Below are 26,640 nucleotides of genomic sequence, written 5' to 3'. Positions count from 1 at the left end.
AGTCTCTGCTCTGGAGGTACCTGACCCCCGAATTCACCTGCTGGTCTCCCTGATCTTAGGGGCAGTGGTTTGTCCTTTGCTCTCCCGTATCTTAGGGACCCAAGAATTGTGGGGTTTCCAGTCTGCTTAGCTTTTCATTTGTTAGGGTGGAGTTTCGTCCCGGCATTGAGGTAGGGGAGCATCATTTCCCACCCTGCTCCCAGGCAGACATGTCTAGCCTTGGTGTTTTGAGAACCAAATTTACAAGATCTGACTTACAAGTTGGTTACAAGCCAAAAGGTGCTTTGTGCTTCAGAGGACTTTTCTACGAGGCCAGCCTCAGTGGGAGGGGGGAGGGGGGAATACTGGTGTTGGGTCCCGTCAGTGCACAAAAGCAGGTCCAATGCTACAGATCAAACTAAATTTCCTGTTGGAAAACCGTGGAATTGATGAGGAGTGTTTGGAAGAAAAGGAGCAAGATTTACACAAAAAACTGATTCAAGTTCACAAATAAATCAATAAATAATGTTTTGTAAAATCTAGAGCTCAATTTTGTAAAGTAAATAATTGTCTGACCACTATGCTGTACACCTGAAACAAATACAAAATAATATTAAATGTAAACTATAATTTAAAATTTTTTTTAATTAAAAAAAAAAAAAAAATCTAGAACTCAATGAAAACCACCTATGATTCTTAAAACCTGATAAAATTTTCCATAATCTTGGAAATTCTAGTCCTGAAAGAACCAAGGTCAGCTAAGGGAGTAAATGTTTATACAGAGAGTCTAGTCTAAAGAAATACATTCGCTTGCAACAACAATATATTTCTCTAAATTTTGTTTTTAATGATGAATCTTTTTCCTTATGATAATTAGATCTTAAAAATTACTAGGCTTTTTTAATGCAATGAAATGTTATGCTTTTATTTTTTTAAAAGTCACCATTGAGTAATAACGTAAACCTTCATTTGTGACTGAGATAATTACACCCACATATGGGAGGCCAGGAGGTTGTCGATGGGCACCACCACTAACTTGTCACCTCTCCAGTCCCCAGGAGGGCATAAGCAGCCTTGCTCAGGTTAGTTCTGCACAGACAACATGTAGGTTAACTCCGAGGTTAGTGGCCAGACTGCCTGGGTTAGCGCTGAGCTCCGCCACTCGCTGGCTGGAGACCTTGGGCCGATTACCTCACCTCCCTGCCTCCATTTCGTCATAATGTAATGGTGCAGTGTTAGCCAAAGCGTCTAATTCATTAGGTCGCTGTGAAGATTAATTACCTAATGTTATATGCACCGACGCTGATTATTACTTTTATTACTATTTGACACAAAGTAATGAAGGCTATTTTTAGAAAAAGGAAAAATATGTTTATTCCTCCTCTATCCATTCAAAATATATCTTGACCATTAGTGGCATTATATAGATAGCATTTTATGATATAGATAGCATTTTATGATATAGATAGCATTTGGGTTAGGCAGCACCAGGCATTACACAGATTTGATGCTGAAGATATCTGTGCTTTTTATTTCTGCTGTCTAGGGATGTACAATGCAGTCAGAACGGGGTAGGGCCATGTGAGATAAAAGTCCGGATAAAAGGCCATGGGGGGGGACAAGATGTCTCTTCATTTGGCAGCGTGCTTCTTACATATCTCCAGGAACTCAGCCACGTCGTCAGGGGACCCCAAGATGACCGGCGCCCTCTGGTGGATGTCCGTGGGCATGATGTCCAGTATGGCTTCCTTCCCGGTGGTAGCCAATCCGCCCGCCTTCTCTATGACGTAGGCCATCGGGTTACCTTCGTACAGCAGTCTCAGCTGCAAAGCAAGAGCGGAGGCCAGAGCCTTCAGACCACAGCCAGACAGTGCCGAGCTGGTGGAAGCCTCCCAGGTAACTGACAGTCTCCCGTTCCTTCCATGAGGTTGTAAAAGCCCCACACACACACAGCCCAAGGTTGCATATAAGACCAAATGGTTAATTGAGCCATTTGGTTAAATTAAGCCATTCATCAAGCCAGAGGCAGGAATAGATTGCTCGATGCAAATATGAGACAGAGCACCTGGGCTCAGGACTGAATGACATATTGGCAGAACTGATGGTTCCCTTCTTTTTATTACATGGAAACTGGACCTAATGAGAGATTCCGTGTGTGTTTTGGATGGAGCTTTGCCTATTCTAAAAGCATAAAAAAATTCATGGTTGTGTCTGGCTGCAGACATCTGGAAAGCAGGCTGGCTCCTCCAAACAGTGTAATATTGTTTGCAACTCTATACACATTCCTTTTATAATTCTCCCAAGGCTTGAGGGTTCAGATTTACTATATTATATGCCTTGGCATTTGCTTTTAAATATTAACTTTTTTATTGTATGTATTTCATGCAGTCGCCTACTGAGCAGACAGCTTTTTGCAGGTGTTTCCTGACGCTATTTCCATACAGGTGTCATGGCCAGATTTGAAAAACTGAAAAAAAGAAGGAACCTTAGTATTTGTGTTAAAAAACACTTTTTTGAGACATTAGAGAAAAGGGCTATGAAGCAGGCTAATCACACAGGCTGGGACGCCTGAGGTGGCCGTGGCAGGAGTGCTGTTTTACATAAACAGGATGCTCTCAGTGCAGTGGACACCGTATGCTCTAAACAGAGGTCCGAACCTATCTGAATATACAGATTTCTATCTTAAGGGGATTGTTGTCCCTCTTCTTTCTCTCATATTAAAAAAAGGACAATCTATTGGGAAAAACAAAAGGCCAGCACTTGGGAAGGCAACACTGCCCCTCTGTGCAGAAGGGAAGCGGGGCCCACAGCCAGCACAGCCTGCCCCACCCTTGTGCAAACGCTGCGGGCTGTGCCTGGTGCAGTCAGTCCTACCAGCGTACCTAAAGTCCCAGGTCTCCCCTGCGGTTCTTCCCTTCCCTAGAAAGGTACCATTTTCCAAGCAGCAAATGTCGGCTCGTTAGCTACTTCTACTTTATGCCTTTTGAAAGCAATCAAAGAAAACCTCTATTTGGAATACGTATTTGATTTGCTGCCTCGGTAATGGGGCTGGACTGTTTCATTTCTCTTTATGAATGGAATGTATTTTGTTCGAGCCAAACCATGTGCCCACCGGAAGCACTGAGCACTTTTAGCCCCCTCCTGACCAAAACACCATCACCTATCTTTAGCAATGGAAGACTCTGCAGAGACCATTTTTAGCTGATATTGCCTGGCTTTACGCAGGACAGCCTTTAGTCTAGACCAGAATATGTCACAGACATCCTGAGCATCCGACGGCAGTCTCACAGCCAGCACAACCTTTTCTTCTCCCTAAGTCCACCCCCCGCTGCAAGTGAAATCCACTGCTTCTCAGAGGGTGTTTACCTTTCCCTTGGGGCTCTTCTTGTTTGCTGGGTACAGAAAGATCCCTCCATAGACCAGGGTGCGGTGGACATCAGCTACCATGGAGCCCACGTACCTGGAGCCGTAGGGAGCTGAGTTATCCTGCAAGGTACAGACCAGCAATAATTAGGGTGCAGAAAAAAAGGGAGTTCTCCATGTGGCTTCCACACTTATTTGACTCAACAATCATTTAGAGACCACCTACAAGGTGTGTGTTTAGGTCTTTGCTAGGAAATGTGATGAAAATCCTGTTCCCAAGGAGCAGAAAATGAAACAGTGGAGACAGACTCTCATGCGTCTTACAGTGGGTCACCCTCAAGAGACCCAAGGAGGGTGCTGTTGATTCTGGCTATGGGGTTGGGGCAGGCATCACAAAAATGCTACCACTTAGCAGAACTCTGCAGGTTAAGAAGGATTTTGCCAAGCTAAGAAGCTGGCCCAGGGTGGGGTTTTCATCAGAGATGACAAAGCTGGAGAGAAAGCCTGGGCCAGCTCTGACAGCCCTGAATGCTGAAAACATTTGGGCTCCCTCTTCAGGACACAGAAGCCATCCACGGCATTTGACAAGAGTGTGACAAAATTGGACATTCCCACAAAGAACCAGCTCTGCAGCCAGCCATTTCTTTCCTTCATACTCAGTAATTTGTAACTGAGAGACACCAGATGGACCCCTCACACTTGAGATGGCTGACAGAAACCCGTCAGATGCAGAGGGGCAGGTACCTGGGTGCAAGCACCACATTTTGCACCACCTGGGATCAGGGACCCCAGAATTTATGCCATGAACTCATTCATCCAGCTGGCTTCATTATCCTGACTTTATTCTGCCAAGAGAAAGTGGCAAAGGCTAAAACGGACCTTCCGATTTTAACGCCCCAGGACAGGGGTCCCAGTCCCCAATGCCTGGGTGGGGACTTACTCATGGGTCAGGGCACAGTGGCATCCAAGCTGCTCTCAGCCCTGCCCCCTTTCTCCTCCAGGGTCAGTCACGAACCAGCACACTTCTGCACGGGTGGGGCCCTCCCCCAGCCTTCTCCCAGGGCCCTCACTTACGGGGGGGAACTTCTTTCTCTGGACGTACTCGGTCACCGCGGGGTCGAAGTCCTTGGCGTAGCCCTCGTTGAGGCTGTAGATGTTCCCTTTCTTCTTGATTTTCACATCTTTGTCTACCAAAATGAACTCGCCAATGGCCTGTGAAACAAGGGGAACGGGGCAGAGCTGATGAGCCCCTCCCTGGGCCTGCGTGAGGCTGGGCCAGGCTGCGGGCAGGGGGCCAGGCCTGCGGTCACACCCATGCATCAGCACAAGGAGCTTGGTTCTTGTTTTGTGGGTTTTTCTTAGTGGGGGATAGCTGACTTATAACATTACATTAGTTTCAGGTGTACAACACAGCGATTTGGTATCTGTATACACTGTGAAATGATCACCAGCACAGGGAGCTCCTGGCTACCTCTCCAAGAACTGTGCAGGGCCAGGGCGAAGAAGGGTCATTGGGGACACTGGTGAAAAGGAGCCGTGGAAAGACCAGAGGCTGCTGCAGACGTCGACAGGGCATAGAGGAGACTTGTGACTTTGCTTTTAAATGGTTTCAGTAAAAGAAGAAAGAAAACATACAAAAATATGGAGGCAGATATGTGTAAAATAGCAGCAAACCCTCGGAGAGAATGAGAATTGTGTCCACACATAAGATGTTTATGCCTTCTCAAAAAAATTAACTTAAATAGAGGTTTGTGCAGGCAGGAGGTGGGCAAAGGAAGACAGGGACAGCCGGCTCCAGCAGCGCGCTCGGGGCTGCTCAGTCCCGGCCCTGCGGGTGGATGGCGTGCCCCTTCCGCGTGTTGCTATAGGGAAGAGCGGAGCCTGCGTTTTGATTTACAGCACAGATGCCTTCCGCTGCCTCCGCTCAGTGACTCAGTGTTGCTCAGAACGTCTCCCACAAAGCCCCTGTGCCAAGCTGGCGCCTTTAGAGCTTAGGTTCTTCGGAAGACACTGGAATGTAAGAAGTGCCACTTAACTCCAGTCGCTCTGGACTGAGGGAGGTGATTGGGGCTCTGCTCATCTGGGGAAGGGGTTGCTCCGTGGAGGAAGCATTAGGAGAAGGGAGGCCCCATCAGCACGTCTCTCCCCGGACATTTATTCTCATAAGGGGCCTGTGGAAGTAGAGAGGGAGGGAGGAGGAAGGATAAGGGAAAGGGGAGGAGAGAGACTAGAATTCCAGTGGTCACTGAAAGGTGTCATCATGAGTGATTCCTCTTTTTTTCTTTTATGCTTTTTAGTATTTCCAACTATTCTGACCACAAATATGTAGAAATATTTTTTTACGGTCAGAAGACTAAGTCAATAAATATCTTTACCAAAAAGCTGGAAATGAAGCCCTCCCATAGCAGGAGTTCAGAGCTCAGGTAGCCGTGCGGCTAGACACACCACCCAGGTACAGGGCAGAGCGCCCAGTGTGCAGGGAGATCTGCACGTGGAGACAGGAGCCAGAAGAGCTTTTTGAAAGTCAAAGCCCATTAAAATGCAAATATAGCATTCGGGTCTTTGTTAGTGGAAGCCTCAGCCTGTCCTGGCAGCAAGCCAAAGTGAAAAGGGAAGGTGAAGCTAGTCCCAGGCTCAGCCCATGGGATCAGCCAGCAGAGGGAGGGTCAGCCAGCAGGGCGCTAGGACAGCGGGCACTGTTCTTCCAAACACCCAGCGGCCAGTAGGTGTGAGGAAGGAAAAGACTACCAAGTACATAGAAACTTACTCCCGGAGACACCGGTCCGCAATCTGGAAACAAGAAGAGAGTTCAGTTTTGCTACATGTCTGTCAACGCAACGGTAACAGAGAAGTCACCTGGAGGAAGTCAGGGAAGGAGGGAGAGTCTAGGAGCTGAGCCATCACTCTCACCAGTGATTTCAGGAACTGTGCCCGGGCTCCAGTGAACTGTGCTCTGGTTCTGCCACTGTTTGCCCTGAGGTCGCCTCACTGGAGGCTTAATCTAGTGCTGTCCCCCACCTTTGTTTATTTATTAAGCGCCAGTACTTCCAAGGAGGCAAAGTGCAGTTGTGCAAGAGTGCAGGGGGCAAAGGCACCTACACTCTGACTTGTGTGCACAAACCCGGGGCCTCACCAGGTGTAGCCTGTCCCTCCCAGGATTCCAGCCGGCTGTTTGTCCTTGTGTTCAGTTTGTCAGCAAAAAGCACCAAATAAAAATGTTTCATTAATGTCATCCAAGGACACTTCTAAAACTAACAGGTGTTTATAAGCCCGATTCTTTTCACCTGGGGACACTGGACCAAGCACATAATGAACATGCCGACCTAGCAAAGATTGTTCTACGGAGTTTGTATTCAATGGCAGGTTGAGTTGCATGAGATATTTTAAAAGATTTCTTTCCCTAATGTATCTGCTCTGTTGAAACTGTCATCTAACTCAATAAATAAATAACTCCAATTAATAGATATGTAGAAGAAATGATCCACAAATTAAAACTGCCAATGAATATTCTTCATGGCACCTTGGGCTTCTCTCCATAAGGCAGCTTTTCTCTATAAGATGGACTAAGGATTTAGCTTCATCTCCTTCTTTACTTTCACGTCCCTGAGTTCATCAGAGCCTTGTCGGAGCTGCAGAGGTTAACAAAGGTTTGCATGCATGTGCACATCAGAGAGATTCAGTTGGGCTATGTGTTCACCCCAGGAAAACAAGCTAGTAATGAATATAGTGGGTGGTAAACAGACCATCCACAGGCCCTGTCTGGCCCAGAAGTGTGTTTTAGTTGGCTAGCACAGTGTTTTACAAATCCAGAAACATCACATTAAAAAAAAGAGAACACACAAAAAAAGTGTTTTTTAAACATTGGAACCTGTCCAGTTCACCACAGTCCCCACCATCCCCTGGCCGGCCTTCACCAGCACACCTTACTGGCTTAATGGGCTTGCCTGGCCTCGATGGGCATTTCAGTCAGCTGAGTAATGTCTGTTCTAAAGATTTCATCTTGGAACAAAGGCCCCCTTTTATGCCCTGGACAGATATCATTTCTCACCTCCATAATCTTCTCATGGCATCCACGTGGCCCCCATTTTTCTCAATTCCCCACTCCATCTCTGTCCCTCCAGACCTCATCTCCCACCTCTAAGTACCCCTGCCACACACACATACACGACAGACACTCATAGCCATCAGCCAAGCACCTCCCCTCCCCCAGGGCTTCTCACCGGGTCCAGCATGAAGCAGTTGACACCGCAGGCCATGGCCAGGACCAGCATGGTGGCACTGCCATAGAGCGCATAACCAGCGGCCACCAGGTTCCGGCCCGGCTGCAGGGCGTCCTTCTCAGAAGGCTCGTCAGTAGAGTTCTAGGACAAGAAAGAAAAGAAAACATGCTTTGGTTCTGTTTTACAGTTCCTTTTTTCAGTTCAACCATTAGCAAGATGCATTATCAAGGTGCTTTCCTAGTGAAACAGGAATCTTCTTAGAGGGACCTTCCTTCACAAATCAGTGATGTCCTGATTCTGCTCCCACAGCGGCCTTCCCACATGCCCCAGGTTTCCGGCAGCTGGCGCCTTCTTCCCATTACGGCCCTCCTCCAATTGCACTAATTTGATATTCCCTTATTTCTCTATTTTCACTTTCAGAAAAGAGCATCCCTTCTTGCCAGCTCCCACTAATTTAATCTTATTATGGGCATCAATGTCTTTCACCTGCCTCTTCCATCTTTATTTAAACAAATTAAGGCTGGGCTGCAGGTCTGCGAGTCCGGGGAGGACATCAATTTCACGAGTTCGTGCCAGTTGCAGCCCATCTCCCCGTGAGCAGTGTGGTCCACATCACAAACACATCAGAGAAATTCTCAGAAATACGGAAATTTAGAGCATCTCTCTAAGTCATTACAGAGCAGGGCAGATGCTTCCCATTTTTCTGACCATGACCCATGGTAAGAGATACATTTTCCATCACAAACCAGTATCAACACACACTCAGGTGCACACACTACAGAAATGCAACCAAACAATACTTACACTTAGAACATGACATGCACTCTAACCTTTTCTCTTTTTTTTCATTAAAAACACAGCCCACTGGATCACGTGACCTACACTTTGTCTAATACTGAGGAATCTGAAGGAGATGGCTCTAATCAATAACTGCTAACTGATAATTACCTTCTCTATTAACACTTGGTTGGCTTCTTCCTTCCTCAAAACAGCCCCAAACAAATCTTTCAGCTTGAATACTCTCCACTTGAACTTAAAGAGAAATGAAAATGGGCAATTTCTGCCGATTTTATTTATTCCTTCCTCAGCCAGAGATTCCAGCAACTCAGAGTAAGAACTACCTATGTACAAGGAAGAATTGCCAAAATAATTTCTTTCCATTTTCCCTCATCCCCACTCCTAGTGTCTAATAAAGGTTTGTGTTGAGGTGGTTGGTCGGTTGGTTGGCTGGTGGCTGGGTTGGGCCAAGTTGCTTGATTGGTTTCGTTTGCAGTCACAGGACAGAGCAGCATAGGTAATGCGGACTAAACACAATATAGAAACTTTGAGCTGTTTTCCCTAACTCCTAATTTTGCCAGAGCACAATCTGGAAAAGGAACTAGCCTCCTTTGAAGACAGTCACAGAGTGGGAGGGCTCAGGCCTCTATCCTCTGTCACAACCATTGAACCCGGCCAGGCAGGGCGGCAGAAACCAGACAACGGGACTATGGAAACGAATGAACTGGCTAGAAGCCGCTGGAGGTGCGAAGTAATCAGTTCTCCACTGGCCAAAGGTCCCCAGACCTCACCTGGCCCAGCACCATCCACGCCTGCCTGTGGGGAAGGTGCCAGAGCCAGCAGACTTTCCCTGAAATACTGTCCCCAAGTAACCTCACCCTTTGACATCTTTGCATGAAATGATGGCAACACTGTCTATAACCCACATGCTCACAAGAAACAGACAATAATGCCATCGAATCGTGGATGTGGAGGAATTCTTTTCCAGCCCGACCCCTTTCCAAGGCATGAATTCCCGCCCCGGCGGTGAATGCCTTTGCTCCGGGAGACCTGCTGCATTCCCACCTGGATGCTCAGGGGCCGATGATCACAAGGAACCTGGCAAAGTTAGAAAGCTTCTGGGCCTTGTACCCCAGGCCACCACCCGCGCGGGTGTTGGTTTGTTTTGTTCCACGCCACCCCATAAGGAGTATAGGGAAAGACACCATGGATTCTGGAGACTTAGGTGGAGGCGAAGGTCAGGCACAAGTGTGATGTGGCCGTCAGGTCACCAGATGGTCTTCGCTTAGAGAGGCCGCCAAACGCTCCTTAGAAAGTCCTACAGGGCATTTGGCAGAGTCCCCAGTAAGGTAGCCAATATCGTTTACCTATTACACCAGGAAACCTAGCAGACAAAAAAAATGTATAAAATGACGTCCCTGCCTCAAGGAGCTTATAATCTGTACTGGACATCGCTGGCTTTGTCCGGCCACCGTGCGGCTGTGCGGATAATGCGCCTCCCGCCCTCTCAGTTCCAGGGGCGGGCACAGGACCCTGGCCTGGCCAACCAGAGTATCGCAGGCTTCAGGCCATAATGATTGGCTGAGGGGTAGGCACGTGACCTAAGCCAAGCCAATCACAGCGAGCGACATATTCTTATGGGAACTACTGGGAAAGAGGCTCGAATTTTCTTCTCGAGCTGGAGCGCTGCGCGCGAGCGGACCAGCCGCAGGCACGCTGCCGCCCGAGAGGAGGGGCGCGGAGCGATAAATACAAAGGCCGGCGGTGCGTCCTGGGTGCGGTCCGAGTCCCCAGGGCAGCTGCCCCGAGGCAGGCCCATCCCCTGGGCTGATCGTTACGGGAACCGATTTCTGTTTCCTTCCTCCCTCCCTCCCTCCTCCCCCCCCCCCCCCGCCCCCTTAAGTGAGAGTTGCGATCCCGTCCATTGAACCTTAATGCACAGCACTGCACTGGTGGAATTAATAGCTACCGTTTATTGAGCACTTTCTCTGTGCCAGGCAGTATTTTCGGTGCGTTGTACTTAATTTTCAGTATCTCCCTTTGCGCATAAAGCACAGAGTGTACCTTGCCCGGAGCCCCCCAGAGCCAGTGTCACTGTCGGGAAGCCACTGCTAACAGCCGCTGTTCCCTCTGGCGATTATTAATCCGTCTCTCCGCTCAGGTAAGGAAATGAGTTGAATTCTGAAGCTGCTAGAACACTTTTAAAACTCTGCTTTGAGTCATGGGCACTGGGTTTTTTAAAGGACGTTTGCAAATTATAACATGCCCGGTAGAAGGTGACCATGCTTGTGTGAGGTCTAAGAATTATCTCGTACGGAAGATGTTGAGCTCAAAGAGGATTTTTTGAAAAAGGAGGGCAGGAAAACCATTACTAAACATATAAAAGATTCTTATTTTCTGATGCTCTAAAAGGCCAAATGACAAGAGGGAGACAGATTTTGACTCGGTATTTGGACAAACATTGTAACTGTGATGGTTGCCCAACACACACCTCGGGGTAATTATACTCCTTCTGGGTGTCCCCAGCCAGAAGCTAGTGGCCCCTCCTGAGGTGCTGCCGCAGGAACTGCACGGACACTGGACCACATGCCTCGAGGTCCCTTTGGGGCCTGTTTCCAGGCATTGCATGGGCCAGGTCTGGGCCGTTGCCGGTTCCTGTTACAGACGCTGTGAGCTGAGCAGCTGCCCAGGGAGCTGAATTCTAGCCCAGAACCATCTGTGCAGAAAGCAGGAAAGGTCACCTTTGAAGCATTAGGCACAATCAATGTTTATGCCCCACAGGCCCTCAAATGGTTTTAAATAATCAATAAGGCTTTTGAAAACCAAAATGACTTCAAGGCAGTATCCCACTTATCTTTTTTTTTTTTTTTTCAGTCTTTTAAGAGTCATTTCAGGTTCATTGATAAGGGTAGGGAGATTCATCACTGAGTTGCAGCATCTTTAATTTAAGCTGCTGTTGCAAGCTGGTTTGATTTTTTTGTGACAGCCAATGTCTCTGTTTCCTAGTTTTCTTTTTTTCCTTTCAGGGTCTTTATTTGGGGGGTTGAGGTGGAGACAGGCTGGCAAACATTCACACTGCTTTAGCTGGGGGTGAGTCATTAACCAGCGGTCTTCCTTCACAGGAAGACTTTTGTTACAAACCTCTCTTGATAGACTATAGATCTGATACTTTGCAGGTAAAGTGATCTGCCTCAGTGTCTATAACAGGAATGGTATATTTCATGGTTGACTTGGAATCTACATAAATTCTTGCCTTTGCCTTCCTGGTATGAGCATTAGAACCTGTTACTCAAATTGATTAGACGTGCATCTCCCTCTCAGCTGAGACAAAAGCAAAATACACTCAGTGACAAAAGAGGACTGTCCCAAGTGGTCCTGCTTTCCATATATTTGAAAGCAGATTATGTGCAATGCTAGACAAGTCACTTTGAATAATAAAGTGAAAATTGGGGTCTCACTACTTATATTATGGCCTCTGTATTCTAAAACGAGAGTGGGGAGAAACCTTGGCAGTCAGCTCACCAGCCACCTTGTCCATGACCATAATCCGACTCAGTCTTAATGGCATCTGTGAGGTTTTATTCCGAAACTAAATAAGGGCTGAGGCCAAGATGACATAGTTCAGATTTCATGTTTTCTGATGGGCCCACAGGTATTCATTCTATTTGTTTGTATGCTTGAGGGCTCTTCCACCACCATGGGCCCAGGCGCGTGCTCACACGTGCACACACACACACACACACGCACGCTGCACTTAAGGAAAAAGAAGAGAGGCTCTGGAGGTAGAGTCACTCCCCCAGGTACCCAGGTGGAAAAGCCAGGCAGGGCTCCAGGTCCCCACGCCGCAGCAGCGTGCAGCGAACATGGGCAGACAGTGAACGTCCTCAGCTGACGTCAAACAGGCTCTCCCACGCGGCTTAGCCCTGCCAGCACAGCATGAAGTCAGCCACAAGCAACGTGTAAACAAAGGGCTTGACCACGTGCCATTAAAACTTTATTTATGGGTGGTGAAAATTAAATTTCATATAGATGTTATGGGCCATGAAATATTATTCTTTAGGTTTTTCTTCAGCCATTTACAAATGCAGAAGAGCTATTTTTTGCTCACAGACATACAAATCAGGAACCTGGCTGAATTTGGCTCTAGAAAGGGTTCTAGTTTGCAGAGCCCTGATGTGGAGAATTTCAAGGACAATTCTGACATATATAATCTCTATTGTTGTCACACTCTCACAATTCTCAGCCACATAGTATCACCACTGTAACTACCCTCTACTCTTATTTTTAATTTCATTTTCTATTATAAAGAAAGCATGATACAGTTATGAATAAACTATCTTTCTCTTCCCACCCACACTATACTACATTTTCTTTTAACAACTTGATGGATCTTCACTATGCAGCTAATGCTGAAAAAGTCAGAACTCAAGACATAAGACTATGTCAAGCCTCACAGAGTTTCATGATACACATTCTGGCTGCTCCACCAATAGTGAAACAGGACTGGATGCTCAACCTTAACCTTCCTCTGGATCCCAAACCAGGGGCTTGATATATTACATTTTACCTTTCTGTAGATGCCAAATATGGTTCCAATGGACACAAGACAATCGATGTTGGAGGATCCATCAAGGGGATCAAAACAGACCACATATTTACCCTGAATTAAAAAAAGGAAATACAACTTTACTTTAAAAATAAACACATTATAACAAAATAGAAAGTATACACTAAGGGGACAAAAAGGGGAATCTAGGGGAATGTTCAAGAAATGCGATTCTTATCTAAACTCTGTCATAGAAGGTATGAGTGGCATGCAAAATGAGAACAACAATGAATATATATATATAAATATCAAAGCATCAGTAGGCAGAGAAAACACAACTTAGAATAGGAGGTGTAGATGAAGGTGATGGAATATAGATAAGTCTTAATTTCCTACATCACTGATATAGCTGAATCATAATTTTGACTTGAGTTTCCTGGCAGCCAAAGGAAGAAGAGAAACAAGGTTAGTCATTTATTTCTTTTTATTCATTAGGGATATAAACATAATTCCTTAAGTGAAGCAAAGACAACATTAAGGTCTAGAAGAACCTTCTCATAGATGACACTTGGGTTGCAGTGCACAGAGTTCTCAAGGGTATCCCAACTGGAATTCCCAAAGGAAATAACCCTCTGTCGTAGTGAGCCTACCAAAGGTTCAGTCTTTGAATGGGATTGTCAGTGGTGCACTGGAGTGGGCTGGTTTCTGGTCTCAAGAGTGAGTTGTGCAGATCTCTTTCCAACTCTGCTCTCAGCAATGTCATGTTGGTAGCTTGAAATCAACTATGGGGGAGTAGTTACAAAGTTGATATTGGCAATTACTACAATCAAAGATTTTTATTTTAAGACAGAACCAGTTTACCAGCACACCACTGGGGATTTTCCATCTCCAGATTAAGCTACTTAAGATGTGGTTTTTAGGTTTCTGCATAAAATTAAGACAATTCTCTGATTCCCTGACCACTTGCTCTTAAATTGCCCTGGCTGATGCAAGAGAAACCGTCATCTGGCAAATGGGAACATGCCTATTAGGAAAGCACATTATCGTCAGAGAAGTTGGGCTGACTGGTAGAGAATATTGAACAACAAATTTAATCCACACACCTGAAACTGCCAAGTACCTTGAGAAGCCCAACAGAGAACATGAACTTTGAATCTGACATGTGCTATATTTTAGGAATCGTGTAAAACACATTAATCGGATGTGGCTCCCTACGCTCTTCAAAATGTCCTGCCGGGCTGGGCGTGGCTCAGCGGTTGAGCAGCAACCTAGGATCCAGGCGATCGGGGTTCGATTCTAGGGCAGGGCACATGCCCGGGTTGCGGGATGCAGCTGATCAATGACTCTGTCATCAATGATGTTTCTCTCTCTCTCCCTCTCCTTTCCTCTCTCTGAAATCAATAAAGATATATTAAAAAAAAAAATATCCAGACTATGTATCAGGCGGCCTCTGTAAGTTCATCTTCTGATTGCCTTTTTCTAATTCTACTCCCTCATGTCCCCAATTCATCTCAAACATGAAAACAGGAAAAGGCAGTAAACAAGCCCATATAACTGCACCGCTCCTTTCAAATGTTTTTTATTATCATATGATTGTTCTAGGAAAGCTGGATATACTCTGTCCATTCTCTTTTGTAACAATACAGTAACTTATTATTGAGCCCCTCCAATGGGCCAGGTATTATCTAGATGCCGGGATACAGAGAAGACTATAATTCATTCTCCACCCTCAAGAAACCATCAGTTTAACAGGATTCCAAATGGACTCCAATGCATAAGTCAGTGACTGGAATTGGGAGCAGTTCAGATGGGCAGGAGAGTTGGGTGGGAGGGTGGGAATTTGGTGGATGGAGATGAAGCAAAAGAGGTAGTTAACAGAAGCCAGGCTTTGAAGAGCCTTGAACATGACAATGAAAAGTTAGGAGTGGAGATGAGTATATAGGAGTCTCTCCCATGTATGAGTCCTCCGGAGCCGCGACAATGGCATGAACTATGCTGGTGGGGTATACAGGTGGGGACAGTTTGAGACTTGGTAGTGAGGATGCATCTGTGAAATGATGACTCGTGGTTCAGGAGGAATCTAGGGTGATTCCTGGGAACCCAGCTTCGCTGATCAAGGGGAATCATTTATGAAGCTAGGAAGAAAAATGGTTACACGAAAACCTTGGGGGTGGAAGTTCAGACCCACCCTTTTCTCAGGTTCTATAATTATGGCGTGTTTATCTTCTTCCGACACAAGAACACAGGTTGCAAAGGATGAGCGTAGCACGTTAATGACCAGGTCGTTGGAGAGGACATCCAGCTTCTTCACTTGGTCACCCGTCACGTTGGTAGAGCCAGCAATTCCATAGCTAAAGGGAAGAAAAGCCACAAGAATGTAAGTCATGACCGCCAGCATATGTAAATGCACGAAAACCAGCTGAAATGGCATGTAGTGGGATTTAGAAAAAAGAAAAGAAGGCACATGGTTTGGAAGGACAAGTATGATTACCCCTCTAGATAGGCCCCTGGAGGGAAGGAGACATTGTCATTCACCTGTCATGGTACCCAGCACACCTTTGTGGTTAAATCTGTTCCTCAACCTTTTTCTTTTTGTTATGGCCCCTAAGGAATCTTTTTAGACTTTTTTCAAAATCACATGAAATTGTAATTTTAAAATTAAAATTTTTAAATCTCCCCCATGAAATTTTAATACTAAATATATGGTGTATATCTGTTTATGTACTGTATGTATATCTGGTTTTTTTACACAAAAAGGCTGATTTTTTTACCTCCCCCCAGAACCAGCTTTTACCTCTGAATGTATAAATTAATGCTTAATGACACAGCAAGCAAGGAAACCTTCTGGAGAGGAGGGATCCTGAGATGTGAATGAAGCCAAGGGAGTCTGTGGTTTTATAGCTGAAACCATCCTAAAAGGAAAATACCACTGGTCCCACCACCTCATTTCATAGAAGCTCACTCGAGACAGCAAAGGGCTTGTCCCAATTGGAGCAGCAGAGCAGAGGTGCAAAGCCCACTGGGACTCCCAGGCCAGGGCTCTTTCAGTGACACCCCACTGCCACTGGGCAGGAGCCCTAAGAGCTGGAGGACTGGAAAGCCCGGAATTTCTACCTTATTTTCAAGGTACCTGCAAGTCAGTAATTGTGGAACTGCCAGAATCCGAAGGGCTTGTCCAAAATGCAGCCTCATTTGTTAGAATGAGAGAAAAGGAGGGTTGTTGTAGCCTGGGGTTGGATAGGAACAGAGAGGAGGGGAAAGGTTTTAAAGGAAGGGTGCACAGAACAAGAGGCTGGAAGCAGGACGGAAGGAGGAGGAGCGCGGAAGATGCCGTGAAGCACCTGCACCCTTGGCCAGAGTTCTAGGAGCCCTGGCCTGGGAACTGATTGTCCCGGCACTCACTGCTCCAGCTCCCCAAAATACATTATAAACATAACCTGCATGTCTCCTGCTGGACAAGTCTGAACCAACACCAGACATCGTCCAAACCCCAGTGTGTCGTCTAGATAACTCCAGCGATCTCATCACCCCATTGTCCAGTGTTTCCCAGGGACACGGGCTAGAGCCGCAAGTCCCAAGCATCCTTTGGTCTTTTACTCATGAAATAAGATGATGAAAAGAGAGGAAGCGGGAGGAGGGCTGGCGGGTGAGAAGCTGTTTTTCCAGGCGGGCACCGATCCCCCTCCTTCCTAGCCAGAGGTTTCCAGGATTAGAGTCACTGCTCATTCAGGACAGGGAGAGCTGATGGAAGGACATGGGCATTGTGACGGGGACCCGGCTCGACTGCAGCTCGGCCCCTCGCCTCACTGAGCCTCCTGGTCGCCCCTGCCCATGGAAGCAGGTTCCTCGGGAAGCTGGTGGAGGACTGCCGGCGATAATGTACGAGAGGTGCCTAATGTGAGCTCCGGAGCGTGATCTCTGCAGGCGCTCTCCTGGGGATCTGTGTGTGCTGAGAGGCATACACATCACACAGGCAAGGTCGCCTATTCTCTCCTTCTAGGAGGGTGAGGACACCTCTGTCCTCTGTTTTCCCCGGTGTCTCAACTTCCAGCACATAGTAGGCCCTCAATAAATACTTGCTGGCCCTGGCTGGGTGGCTCGGTTGGTTGGAGTGTCACCTCATACACCAAAAAAGTTTGCAGGTTCGATCCCTGGTCTGTGAGAGTGCTGGAGGCAATCAACCAACGTTTCTCTCTCACATCGATGTTTCTCTCTCTCCCTCTCTCTATAAAATCAATTAGAACAGCTTCAGGTGAGGGTTAGAAAAAAAATAAAATAAATACTTGTTGACTGAATGAGTGGCATTTACTGAGGAGAAGGGAAACTGCCTGAAGGAATGAGCACAGGAATGATCAACTCCTAAGGTCAGTCCACACTTTGGAGTGCCAGGGGAAGCCACCTGCAGTCCCCTGGGGAGCTGGCCTACTGGGACAGCTTGGGGGAGGCCCAGGAGGCTGGGGCAGAGGGACAGCAGGCATAGGAAAGGACAGCTCACACTTTGGCCCATGTCCCACTGGCTCAGGTATCTCGCTCAGCAAGAGGGGGGAAGACCAGTCATCTCCTAGGGGAGCTGCATGAGTGTTCATTTACTTCACAGATATTTATTGGGTGCCCACTGTGCCCTGGAAGCTGTCCTGAGTGCTGGGGTCACAGTGCAGAACAAGACGGGTGGTTTCACTGGCCTCATGAAGACAAACAAGAAACAAAGTGCTTTTGAATGAGATAATGTGGGATAGTGACCAGTGCTCTAATGAAATGAAATGAGGTGCCTGGGGGTGGCGGGGAGTCAAAGGAGGTCTCACTGCAAAGGGGCCGTTTAAGCTGAATGGTATCTTGAATGTCTCATTAAAAAGGGGAAGGTATGAAAAGCCCTAAGGGAACCCACGTAAGTCTGCGGATAATGACGCCACAGAACAGCTCCGTGTCAGAAATTTATCCACAGAAAAGAGGGGAGTTTGTTTGTCACACGTTTCCAAATGGGAAAGGGCACTCTGTGCATATTTGCATAACTTTTTCCCCTTGGATTCGGGGAGCTCGGAAATTAAGCAAGAGGAGACCCAGAGGAGAGAGCCCTGCAAGGCCGGCTCTGTTTTGCGGTGCTCTTGGGCCAGCGCTCACCTCCACCCCCTACTCCCCGCCCCCACCACCCCATTCAAGGACAGACTGGTTTCCCAGTGACTGTCCCAGATACAGAGTCCCCATGGTTTGTTTCGGGGATCGAATGGAGGGAAAGAGTTCCTGATGCCCTGGACCACATTTTCTGAGCTTGCATACTCAGCAGTTGGCCAAACAAAGTGAGGAGCCAGCTCTGTAGCCCCAGATCATGCCTTGGGCTGCAAAAGGTTACTACTGGTGTCAGAGCAGCTGACTCTCCAACCAGGACCACCAGCTGGGTTCCTCACTGCTGCTCCAGAATTCTGAGGTGCCTCCTGCCCCTGGGAAACAGAGGTTGTTATGATGGGGTTGGGTGAGGTCACACAAGAAGCTGCAGGATGAGCACTGTGGGGACACTCACCACACCTGCCCTGCATGAAATGACCCATCACAGACAACTGACCACTTCTCGGGCTCTGCCTCCCTGCAGGTTAGGCCATCACCCCTCCCTTCCTTCTCTCTAACTTCCCCCAGGATTGAGAGTCCCTCCTTTGTTTTAGCCAGAAGGACGCTTCTTCAATCACCCTCCAGTTGCTTGTGAAGAATAATATTTAAAAAGCATGGAGCTTGATGATTCTGGGCGCCTCCAACTCAGAGTTCAGACACTTTATAACTTCTAGGACATCTCCTGGGAAAGGTCCCTGTAAAACGTGGTGTTAGGAAAGTCTGCGAGAAAGCACAGAAGAGTGACTAAGGTAGAAACAGGGTTCAGGAGAATGAGCTGCCACACGCCATGTCCACAGCGAGGATATCTGTTTATATACATCACAGGTAACCTTCGCTCTCACCTCGGCTCACAGGTTAGCTGTGACTGGTGCTTCACGCACAGCCCTGCGCCGCTGCTCAGGAACGATGCATGGCCCAGGCTTCTCCCCCCACCTCGAGGCAGCAAGGAGTCCCCAAGGTAACCCATTTTCATACCCTCAAGGAACTAAGTAGCTGAAAATCACATGGAATTTATTTTCTCCACCAGTTTTCAGAGCCCCCCTTAGAAACAATGAATGCGTGCATTCTGATCAGTCATCATTCCTCAAAGGAAAGGTGAACAAGAGCCTTCACCACACAGTCCAGTGGCCACTCAGAGGAGCAGCGTGACCACCTGTAGAATCGAGAGCAGACATAGGCCTCAGCTCCTGGTCACACAGCTCTCTCCTTTGCTGGGTCATTGAACCAGGGCTTAGAAAATGAATCAGCTGACTTCTAAGTAGACTCAAGGAGAGCCCAGTGGGTCTGGAAGCCTGGCTGGTTTGAAAGGAGCTTCCGTGCCTGCCACTGTGAACAGGAGAGGATGGCACTCATAAGCCTCAATGAGACTTGAGCAACGCCTTTCGCACACCGCCTGGCTCATTCTTAGATGAATTCCCAGTGTGTTGCTCCCTGGGGCCAGAATCAGGCAGCAAATGAGGTTGCAAGAATGTGGGGAAATCATCACTTGACCCTGTCAAAAAAGTCTTCCAGGGCCAAGTGTGCCTCACAATCCATAGAGAAAGGGAAACAAGAGGAAACTTTGAAGAAATAGGTTGACCCAAACAAGCTGTAAACCTCTAGGCTTAGCTCCCTCCCCCACCCATGCAGAAAAGGAGTCGGGAGCGGCTGGGTGCTGATCAAGCAGGAACAGGGACCTTAGGTGTGACGGCCAGTGACTTGATCTGCTGAGGAAGCTTTTCCTAAATGCAAGTCATCACGGAGGGGAAGGACCCATCACGGGCTTTTCCCCATGGGCTGGGCCTCTAGACCACTGGGGTCCAAATCCCTGCTCTGCCCGTCACATGCTAAGCAACCTGGGCAAGTCACCTTTGGTTCTTCACGTGTAAAATGGGAATTTACAGTATAGAGACGGGGCAGTAAGAGTTGCTGAAGGTAAAGGGCTAGAACAGAGCCTGGCAAGTGAGCAAGAGGTATTCTGGTCCCATGCCCATCCCTACCTCCCCTGGCAGTCACACAACCACGGAAAGCGGGCCTGGCAAGAACACTGCACCAGAGACATGGGTCCTAATTTGGCCTTTCCGTCTTACTGATTACACATCAAGGTGTCTCAACTTCCTGGGAGGTTGTTTGTTTCCAGGCTTTGTAAGAATGAGGGCTTACCCCTGAATGCACAGGTTCACGGCAGCCCAAAGGCAGGCACCATTGTGCTATGGAGCCCCATGGCCTCCACTAAGTAAATGCTGATTAATGAGGGGGGTGGAAACCAAGACCTCTAAACCAGTTTTACAGGCAGCTCCTGGGAAGACAGCCTGTGCCAACCGTGTCACAGGTGATTAACAACAAAAGAAAAAGCTACAAGTTCAACATTTCGCTTCCATTTCATTCAAATTAGTTGGCTCTGCAGCCCAAGTCCACTGGGGTTGGGGGGGGATCATCCTGTCAAGGTTTAAGCCCCTGTGGCAGTTCCTTTTTAAACCCCTAAAGACACAAAAGTTCTCCTTCTGGAGTTTGAGGAGCAAAAATTGATTGGAAAATTTGTCTATAATATATCTCGTTTACTGTAAGCGTCTCTGAAAATCTGGAAAAAAAAATCCAACCCCTATAAGTCCTTTTAATTCATAACATGGGGAACTCCTTAGAAAAATAGGTTAATTTGGCCAGTATTTAATACCCTTAGAAATCTGGATTAAATATTAACATTGTTTTTAAATTGGCACGTGGTTTCTCGGAGGGGCTGAGCCATTTCACAGCCACAGGGTCTGTGATTTCTGGTTTCTGAAGCACAGCCCTAGAAACAAGGACCAGAGCCAGGGCCACGCTCAGGAAGGATGCTCAGGACTTCCCGGCTGGCTGCCTTAGCCCCTTTCCGCCGACGTCCACCTGCAGCCGGGACAGCAGGAAGCACTTTCCACAGCACACAAAGAACAAGGGAGGACGCTCGTTTCCAGAAACGTCAGCAGAGGAAAAAGGAGGCAGATTATTGTCTAATTCTTATCACTAAAGTCCAAGGTGACACTGACTTGTTATTAATTGATTTCTAGGTAAATGACCAACTGTTCACCCAGCAGGGAACGTTCAAGGGTCAGACCAGAAATACGCTGAAGGAGAGACACCAACCAGAGCAGCCCTGAAAGGTCACAGACCCCAGGCTCTGCCCGAGGTCATGCCAGCCAAAACAGGCAAGTAGGGCACAGAGTGGCCGGCTGTGCTTCTGGGGCGAAAGGAAGTCACAGTCTGGTCAGAAGTTCATTCAAGAAACGCAAAATAGGCCTGATAACGTTTCCAAAAGTTTATTGTCATAAACGCTGCAAATTTGAAGATAGACTGAAGCATGTATTAACTAGCCTGTAATTCCAAAATTAAAACCTAAGTTATTTATTATTTTCTTCCACTGATACTGAGAGGACCCCATAGATAAAAGCAACCATTCTGAACACCACCTGACCACGTGGGGGGAGGTTTCCCGTAACCAATCTGAGGGTGCAGCATTGTTTTAATATTTAATGGTCTAGCCTGAAATGCATGCCTGCTGATTGCATGTGGGCAACTACTACGGAATGAAAAGCAAACTAAAAAGATACCAGTTTATAAAAATAATAACAATCATCTTCAGCTTAGAAAAACTGATGATATTAGTACCCGTTAATAAACTCAGTTCATCCTCACACAACTCTCTGAGCTTCAAAAAGACAATTGACTCCATCTTACAAGTGGGGAAACTGAGTCTCAGAGGATGTCATATCAATTGCTCAAACCCTCACAAAAATTAAATGGCAGAGCCAGGAATCTGAGCCCAGCTCCACTTCTCTCCGAAATTTGTTCCGAAGCCTTGCATGTTCCTCATCTCTCCTCCCAGCCTGCTTTTCTCCTCTCCCTCTCTGCCTCAGGGCAGGATGGACCAAAGTCCAGTGGCAAATCTTTAGTCAGTGCTTCATGCCCAAATTACAGACTGGCACGTCCAACTGCTGGCTGGGCCACATCTCTAACTGCATAGCCCTCTGACACCTTAAGTTCAATGTTTCCAAAATGTTGGAATCGTCTTCTCTCCCTTCCCCAGCCTCAAAAGATCAGCCCCGCCTTTGGAATTCTATTTTTGTTTAGTTTTGTTTTCATTGGCAGGCCCTGCTGTCACTTGCTAGGACCCACCCTTTGAGAAGCTGCCCTTCTCACCCGGTCCACACGCACACTCCTCCCAGGTCCTCCCCCACCTCCTGCTAATGCTCTAGCTCTGGTCCTTGCCTTTCTTGGCCCTCCCCTTTTCTATCGTTTTTCTCCATGTCTTAGCTTTCCCTCTTCCAATGCTATACTTCCAGCCACAGTTTCCCCAGATTAAGCTCTAAACACGGCACTGCCCTGCTCAAAAACCTTTCTTCTCTCTCCTTTGCATACCTGCAAAATATAAAGTATTCACCTTTTCCATTTGATGCTCCCCAATGCACCCACAAGGCAGAGTCCACAAACACCCCACCACATGTACAGCATGCTCCAGTCAAACTGAGTGAGCAACTTTTCCAGAAACATCTTCCCACCTGGTACCGTTCCTCCCATGATGAAATGCTCTCCAGCCCTCACGCCTTGTGACTATCTGTTCCTGCCCACCAGAGATGCCCATCTCAATGCTCCACCATCCTTTGCATCTACACCCTATTTTTGGCACCTGCATCTGATTCTGAAAGCGTCTTTCCGAATCTCTATTGTGTTTTATAACTAATTCTATACTTGTACTTTTCCTACAGCATACGCTCTGAGTCATTCTCCTCTCAGGCTCTTCAGGAACTTTGTATATTGTGGGTGCTCGATAACCCTTTTCTGAACTGAACAAAACCAGTGAGTTCTTCAAACAATGATTTGGAAACACGTACAAAGGGGAACCAACTGAACATGTCTAAAGCAAAAGTCTAAGACACAGAGGACCATTTTCTCCTAAAGGAATGGAAACAGAAATGGGGAACCCTGGAACCTGAACCATGAACTCATCGGATCCATCTGCAGGCTGCAGGTCTCATGAGAGGACAGAAGGCTGGCCGCCCTCATGTCTGCTGACAGTGGGTGGAGGAGCCAGAGCACAGAGAAGGGGCTTCAAGAACAGGTTGGCTCTAAGGCAATGGCGTCTTGTGATACAAGTCTTAATTCACATCAAAGATGTAATTAATAGATGAGATTTAGAGTTGGATCAGCTTTAACTGATTTCTAAAAAATAAAGAGATGTGTGGTTTGGTAAAAAGAGCCCAACCTGGGCCACAGGCCAGGTCACCTTGTCTTCCCTGGCCTTGGGGTCCTGGTCTGTAGAAAGAGGGATGGCTCCAGGTGACTTCTTAGGCTTTCAGCTTAAAAGTTAATGATTCTATGAATATCTTATTAAGATCAAGAACAGTGACTAAAGAGCAACTTGGTTGAGAGAGAGAGAAGGAGAGAGAATGGGAGAGAGAGGACTCCAGCCGGGCTCTTGGCTGAACCTCCTGAAGCCTCCTTAATGAGACATCATGGCAGAGCTCCCGAAACTGGTGCTTGTGAGGTTCCTGCATATCAGCAATCATCTTGTCATCCCAGGTACATGCCCTCCTAGGGCAAGTCTTCAGGACTAACAAGCTATTTGCAGGTACTCTGGCTTTTTCATCCAGGACATCAAAGCCATTAATGAATGTAATTTGGAGCCCTGACTTGAGATCTTGTCTTACTGCTGCCTCCCTAGGCATGTCATACTGACACAGCAAACTTTTATTTCCCACAGGAGCACTTAAGTGTTTAAGTGTCTCAGTTCCGGTCCTCCCTGCCAACTAGTCACATGACCAGGCGTGAACCCCTGTTCCAAGAATACAATGGTGTTTGAAATAATGAAAGACCAATGAAATGTGCTAACACAGGGGAAGAGTAAAATAGCTTGTGATATATCCCTGCAATGGAACACTAGGTAACAGTTAAAATGAAGGCGGTGGATTTATAAGTCCTACCATTGAACGATGGTCATTATATATTGTTGAATGATGAAAGCAAACTGCAGAAGAATATGTTAACTGTGATCTCATTTTTTTTGCTATTTACATATGGACATATGTAAATATAAACCCAAGTATAACTTTATATGAGTATAAATAAGTACCTGAGAAAATAACCAGTAAATTATGAATGGAGGACACCCCAGAGAATGGATAGAGGTGGGTTTCCCCTTTCCCTTTGTGCTCTTCTGAGTGGTTTAAATTTTTGTCAATGAGTGCATCTTATTAGGTAGTTTATAATGATAACAACAACAATATTTGTTAAACCTGATGTCCACCGCTATTTAGTCTAAACAAATACACATATTTCACAAAGCTAACATTAGTACCCTTCGTCCAGGTCCCACCATCTGAAGTTCCTTAAAAGGTGGGAAATAGGCACCTCAAAGCAGATCTTGCATTTCCAAATTTCTTTGGGTGCGTGAAAAGTACAGACATACTTTTGAAGTAACACAGGAAATGACAAATACTCTTTTTTAAGAAAGCCTCTTGTTCTCAAAGACAGGTAAAGCTATGAGGCCACCTCTGCTTGTTGTAAATTAAATTTGAAGTAAGATTTTAACTGAGTGTGTTTCCTAAAGCAAAGATGCCTTAGAAATGTATTATTAAGAAGGGCCATGGTGAAGTAGTGATGGAGCCACACAGGTCCTAACATGCCTGTCCCAGTCCCTCTCCGGACCAGGCCCATCCCTGCTTGGTTCTGGAAATAAGGGTGGCCATACACTCCTTTACAAGTCACCAAGCTGTGCTGTGGGACCAGAGCCAAAGGTTCACCAGAAAAGAACGCCAGGTTGCAGGATTTATACTGTCTCAGATAGGCTATGAGCATCGTCCCCAATTTTTATAGTGTCCCTGAGTGTGTGGAATATTAGGAAGGAGTGGGGGCAACCTGAAAACCCAAGTACCCTTCAGCTGAGTGAAGACCAGATAAGTATAAAATACTGGTGTACACCAGAATAAACCAAAGGGCATCTGTGTTACTTAAAAAAGCCTAGCAAGAAGGTGTCCTTTGAACCCCCATGTCCTATGATTCCTTTGCTGCACACAGGTGATCTGCAGACGCGAAACACGGGCACCACGGAAAACTTCTTAACAATGCAGTCTCAGACCTGCCTGGACCTGCTGCCCCCTGGCACCCAGCATTGCTGCTCCTGAGAGCTCTGGGCTGCAGGCTTCCTGCCTGGGGCTCCCCTGGCTCCAAACAGGACTTGTTTAGGCGCAAGGAGATACTGGGCTAGAAACCCAACTTGAGATCCCAATTCCATAGAGGGTGAAAGAGGTCAAAGAAGAGAAAGGGAAAGGAGGGTACCGCGCCAGCACTGTGCTGTATGAGGCTAGGATGGGCATGGCCAGCAGGCCTGGTGCCCACCCGCCAGCCAGTTTCACCAGGAGGAAGCTGACAGGGGTGCCAAGCAAGGCAGGGCGGTCAGCGCCTTGAGAGGGCTGCAGGATGGAGGCAGGTGTGGGTGGGATGGCAGGCCCCCAGGTGGGCACCTCCAAGCTCAGGTAAGGGGGGAACCAGGGCTTGAGTACCAACCTTTGGGGAGGGAGGGAGGGAGGGAGAGAGCGAGCGAGCGCGAGTGCCAACCTCCCAGTTGTCAGACAGACACACAGGCTGACGGCAGGATGGCCAGGGGGCCAGACCTCAGCCTGTCGGGCACATCCCCAGCTGGACAGAAGGACTCACAGGTGCGCGATGCCCGCCTTGCGCACGGCCGTGGAGATGGCTTTGACCGCGGTGCAGAGCGAGTTGAGCAGCTGGGTCATCTCGCCCGTGCCGCGGGCCTTCCGGCCCTCCTCCATGACGAAGCGGGTCAGGGTGACGATGTCGGTGTCGAAGGCCGCCTGGTCCGTCATGCTGGGGCCGGCTGCTGGGCGCTGCGCGCTGGGCGGCGGGAGGGCGAGGGCGAGGGCGCGCCGCGGGCCGAGTCTGCAGGGCTGCGAGCGTCACCGCGCAACACCGGGCGGCCGGAGAGTGCCCGCCGCCGAGGCCCGGGCACCTATAGGCGCCCCGGGCACCGTCCCGCCCCGGGAACACCTCCGCGCCCGCCCCGCCCAGCTGGCGCCGCGCCCGCTCCGGCCCCCGCCGCCCGGTCCCGCCGCCGCTCCCCGCCCCCGCCGCCCCCGCGGCCGCCCCCGCTTCCTCCGGCGTCGCCCCGCAGGCTCCCGGCCATCTGAGGACGGCCACGCGGCCACCTGCAAGATCGCCTTCAACCCGGCAAGAACCCGGCACCGCGGGACGGTCACCATTTCCCCCGACGCGACGCGGAAGTCCGGGAGGTCGCGCGGCCCCCTCCGCGCCCCCGTCCCGCCCCCGCCCCGCCCCGCGAGGCCCCCTCCGCGCCCCCGCCCCGCCCCGCCCCGGCCCGCGAGGCCCCCTCCGCGCCCCCGCCCCGCCCCGCCCCGGCCCGCGAGGCCCCCTCCGCGCCCCCGCCTCCGCCCCCGCCCCGGCCCGCGAGGCCCCCTCCGCGCCCCCGCCTCCGCCCCCGCCCCGGCCCGCGAGGCCCCCTCCGCGCCCCCGCCTCCGCCCCCGCCCCGGCCCGCGAGGCCCCCGTCCCGCCCCCGCCCCGGCCCGCGAGGCCCCCGTCCCGCCCCGCGAGGCCCCCTCCGCGCCCCCGCCCCGGCCCGCGAGGCCCCCGTCCCGCCCCCGCCCCGGCCCGCGAGGCCCCCGTCCCGC

General features: G+C 48.6%; 1 protein-coding gene across 1 annotated transcript; it reads right to left on the bottom strand.

Annotated features, from left to right (window-relative positions):
* Nucleotides 1–910: 910 nt before the first annotated feature.
* On the bottom strand, nt 911–25,870 carry FBP1 (fructose-bisphosphatase 1). The gene is made up of 7 exons (XM_016206646.2): nt 25,651–25,870; nt 15,074–15,236; nt 12,907–12,999; nt 7,563–7,703; nt 4,417–4,554; nt 3,346–3,465; nt 911–1,802 (listed from the first exon to the last, which is right to left on the bottom strand). The coding sequence occupies exons 1-7, from the start codon at nt 25,818–25,820 to the stop codon at nt 1,611–1,613; spliced, it is 1,017 nt and encodes a 338-aa protein (XP_016062132.1). The 5' UTR covers nt 25,821–25,870; the 3' UTR covers nt 911–1,610.
* Nucleotides 25,871–26,640: the final 770 nt, after the last annotated feature.

Source organism: Miniopterus natalensis, chromosome 12 (genome assembly GCF_054644295.1).
Source record: "Miniopterus natalensis isolate mMinNat1 chromosome 12, mMinNat1.hap1, whole genome shotgun sequence".
Lineage (NCBI taxonomy): Eukaryota > Metazoa > Chordata > Mammalia > Chiroptera > Miniopteridae > Miniopterus > Miniopterus natalensis.
This window is presented reverse-complemented; position numbering and strand designations above follow the sequence as displayed.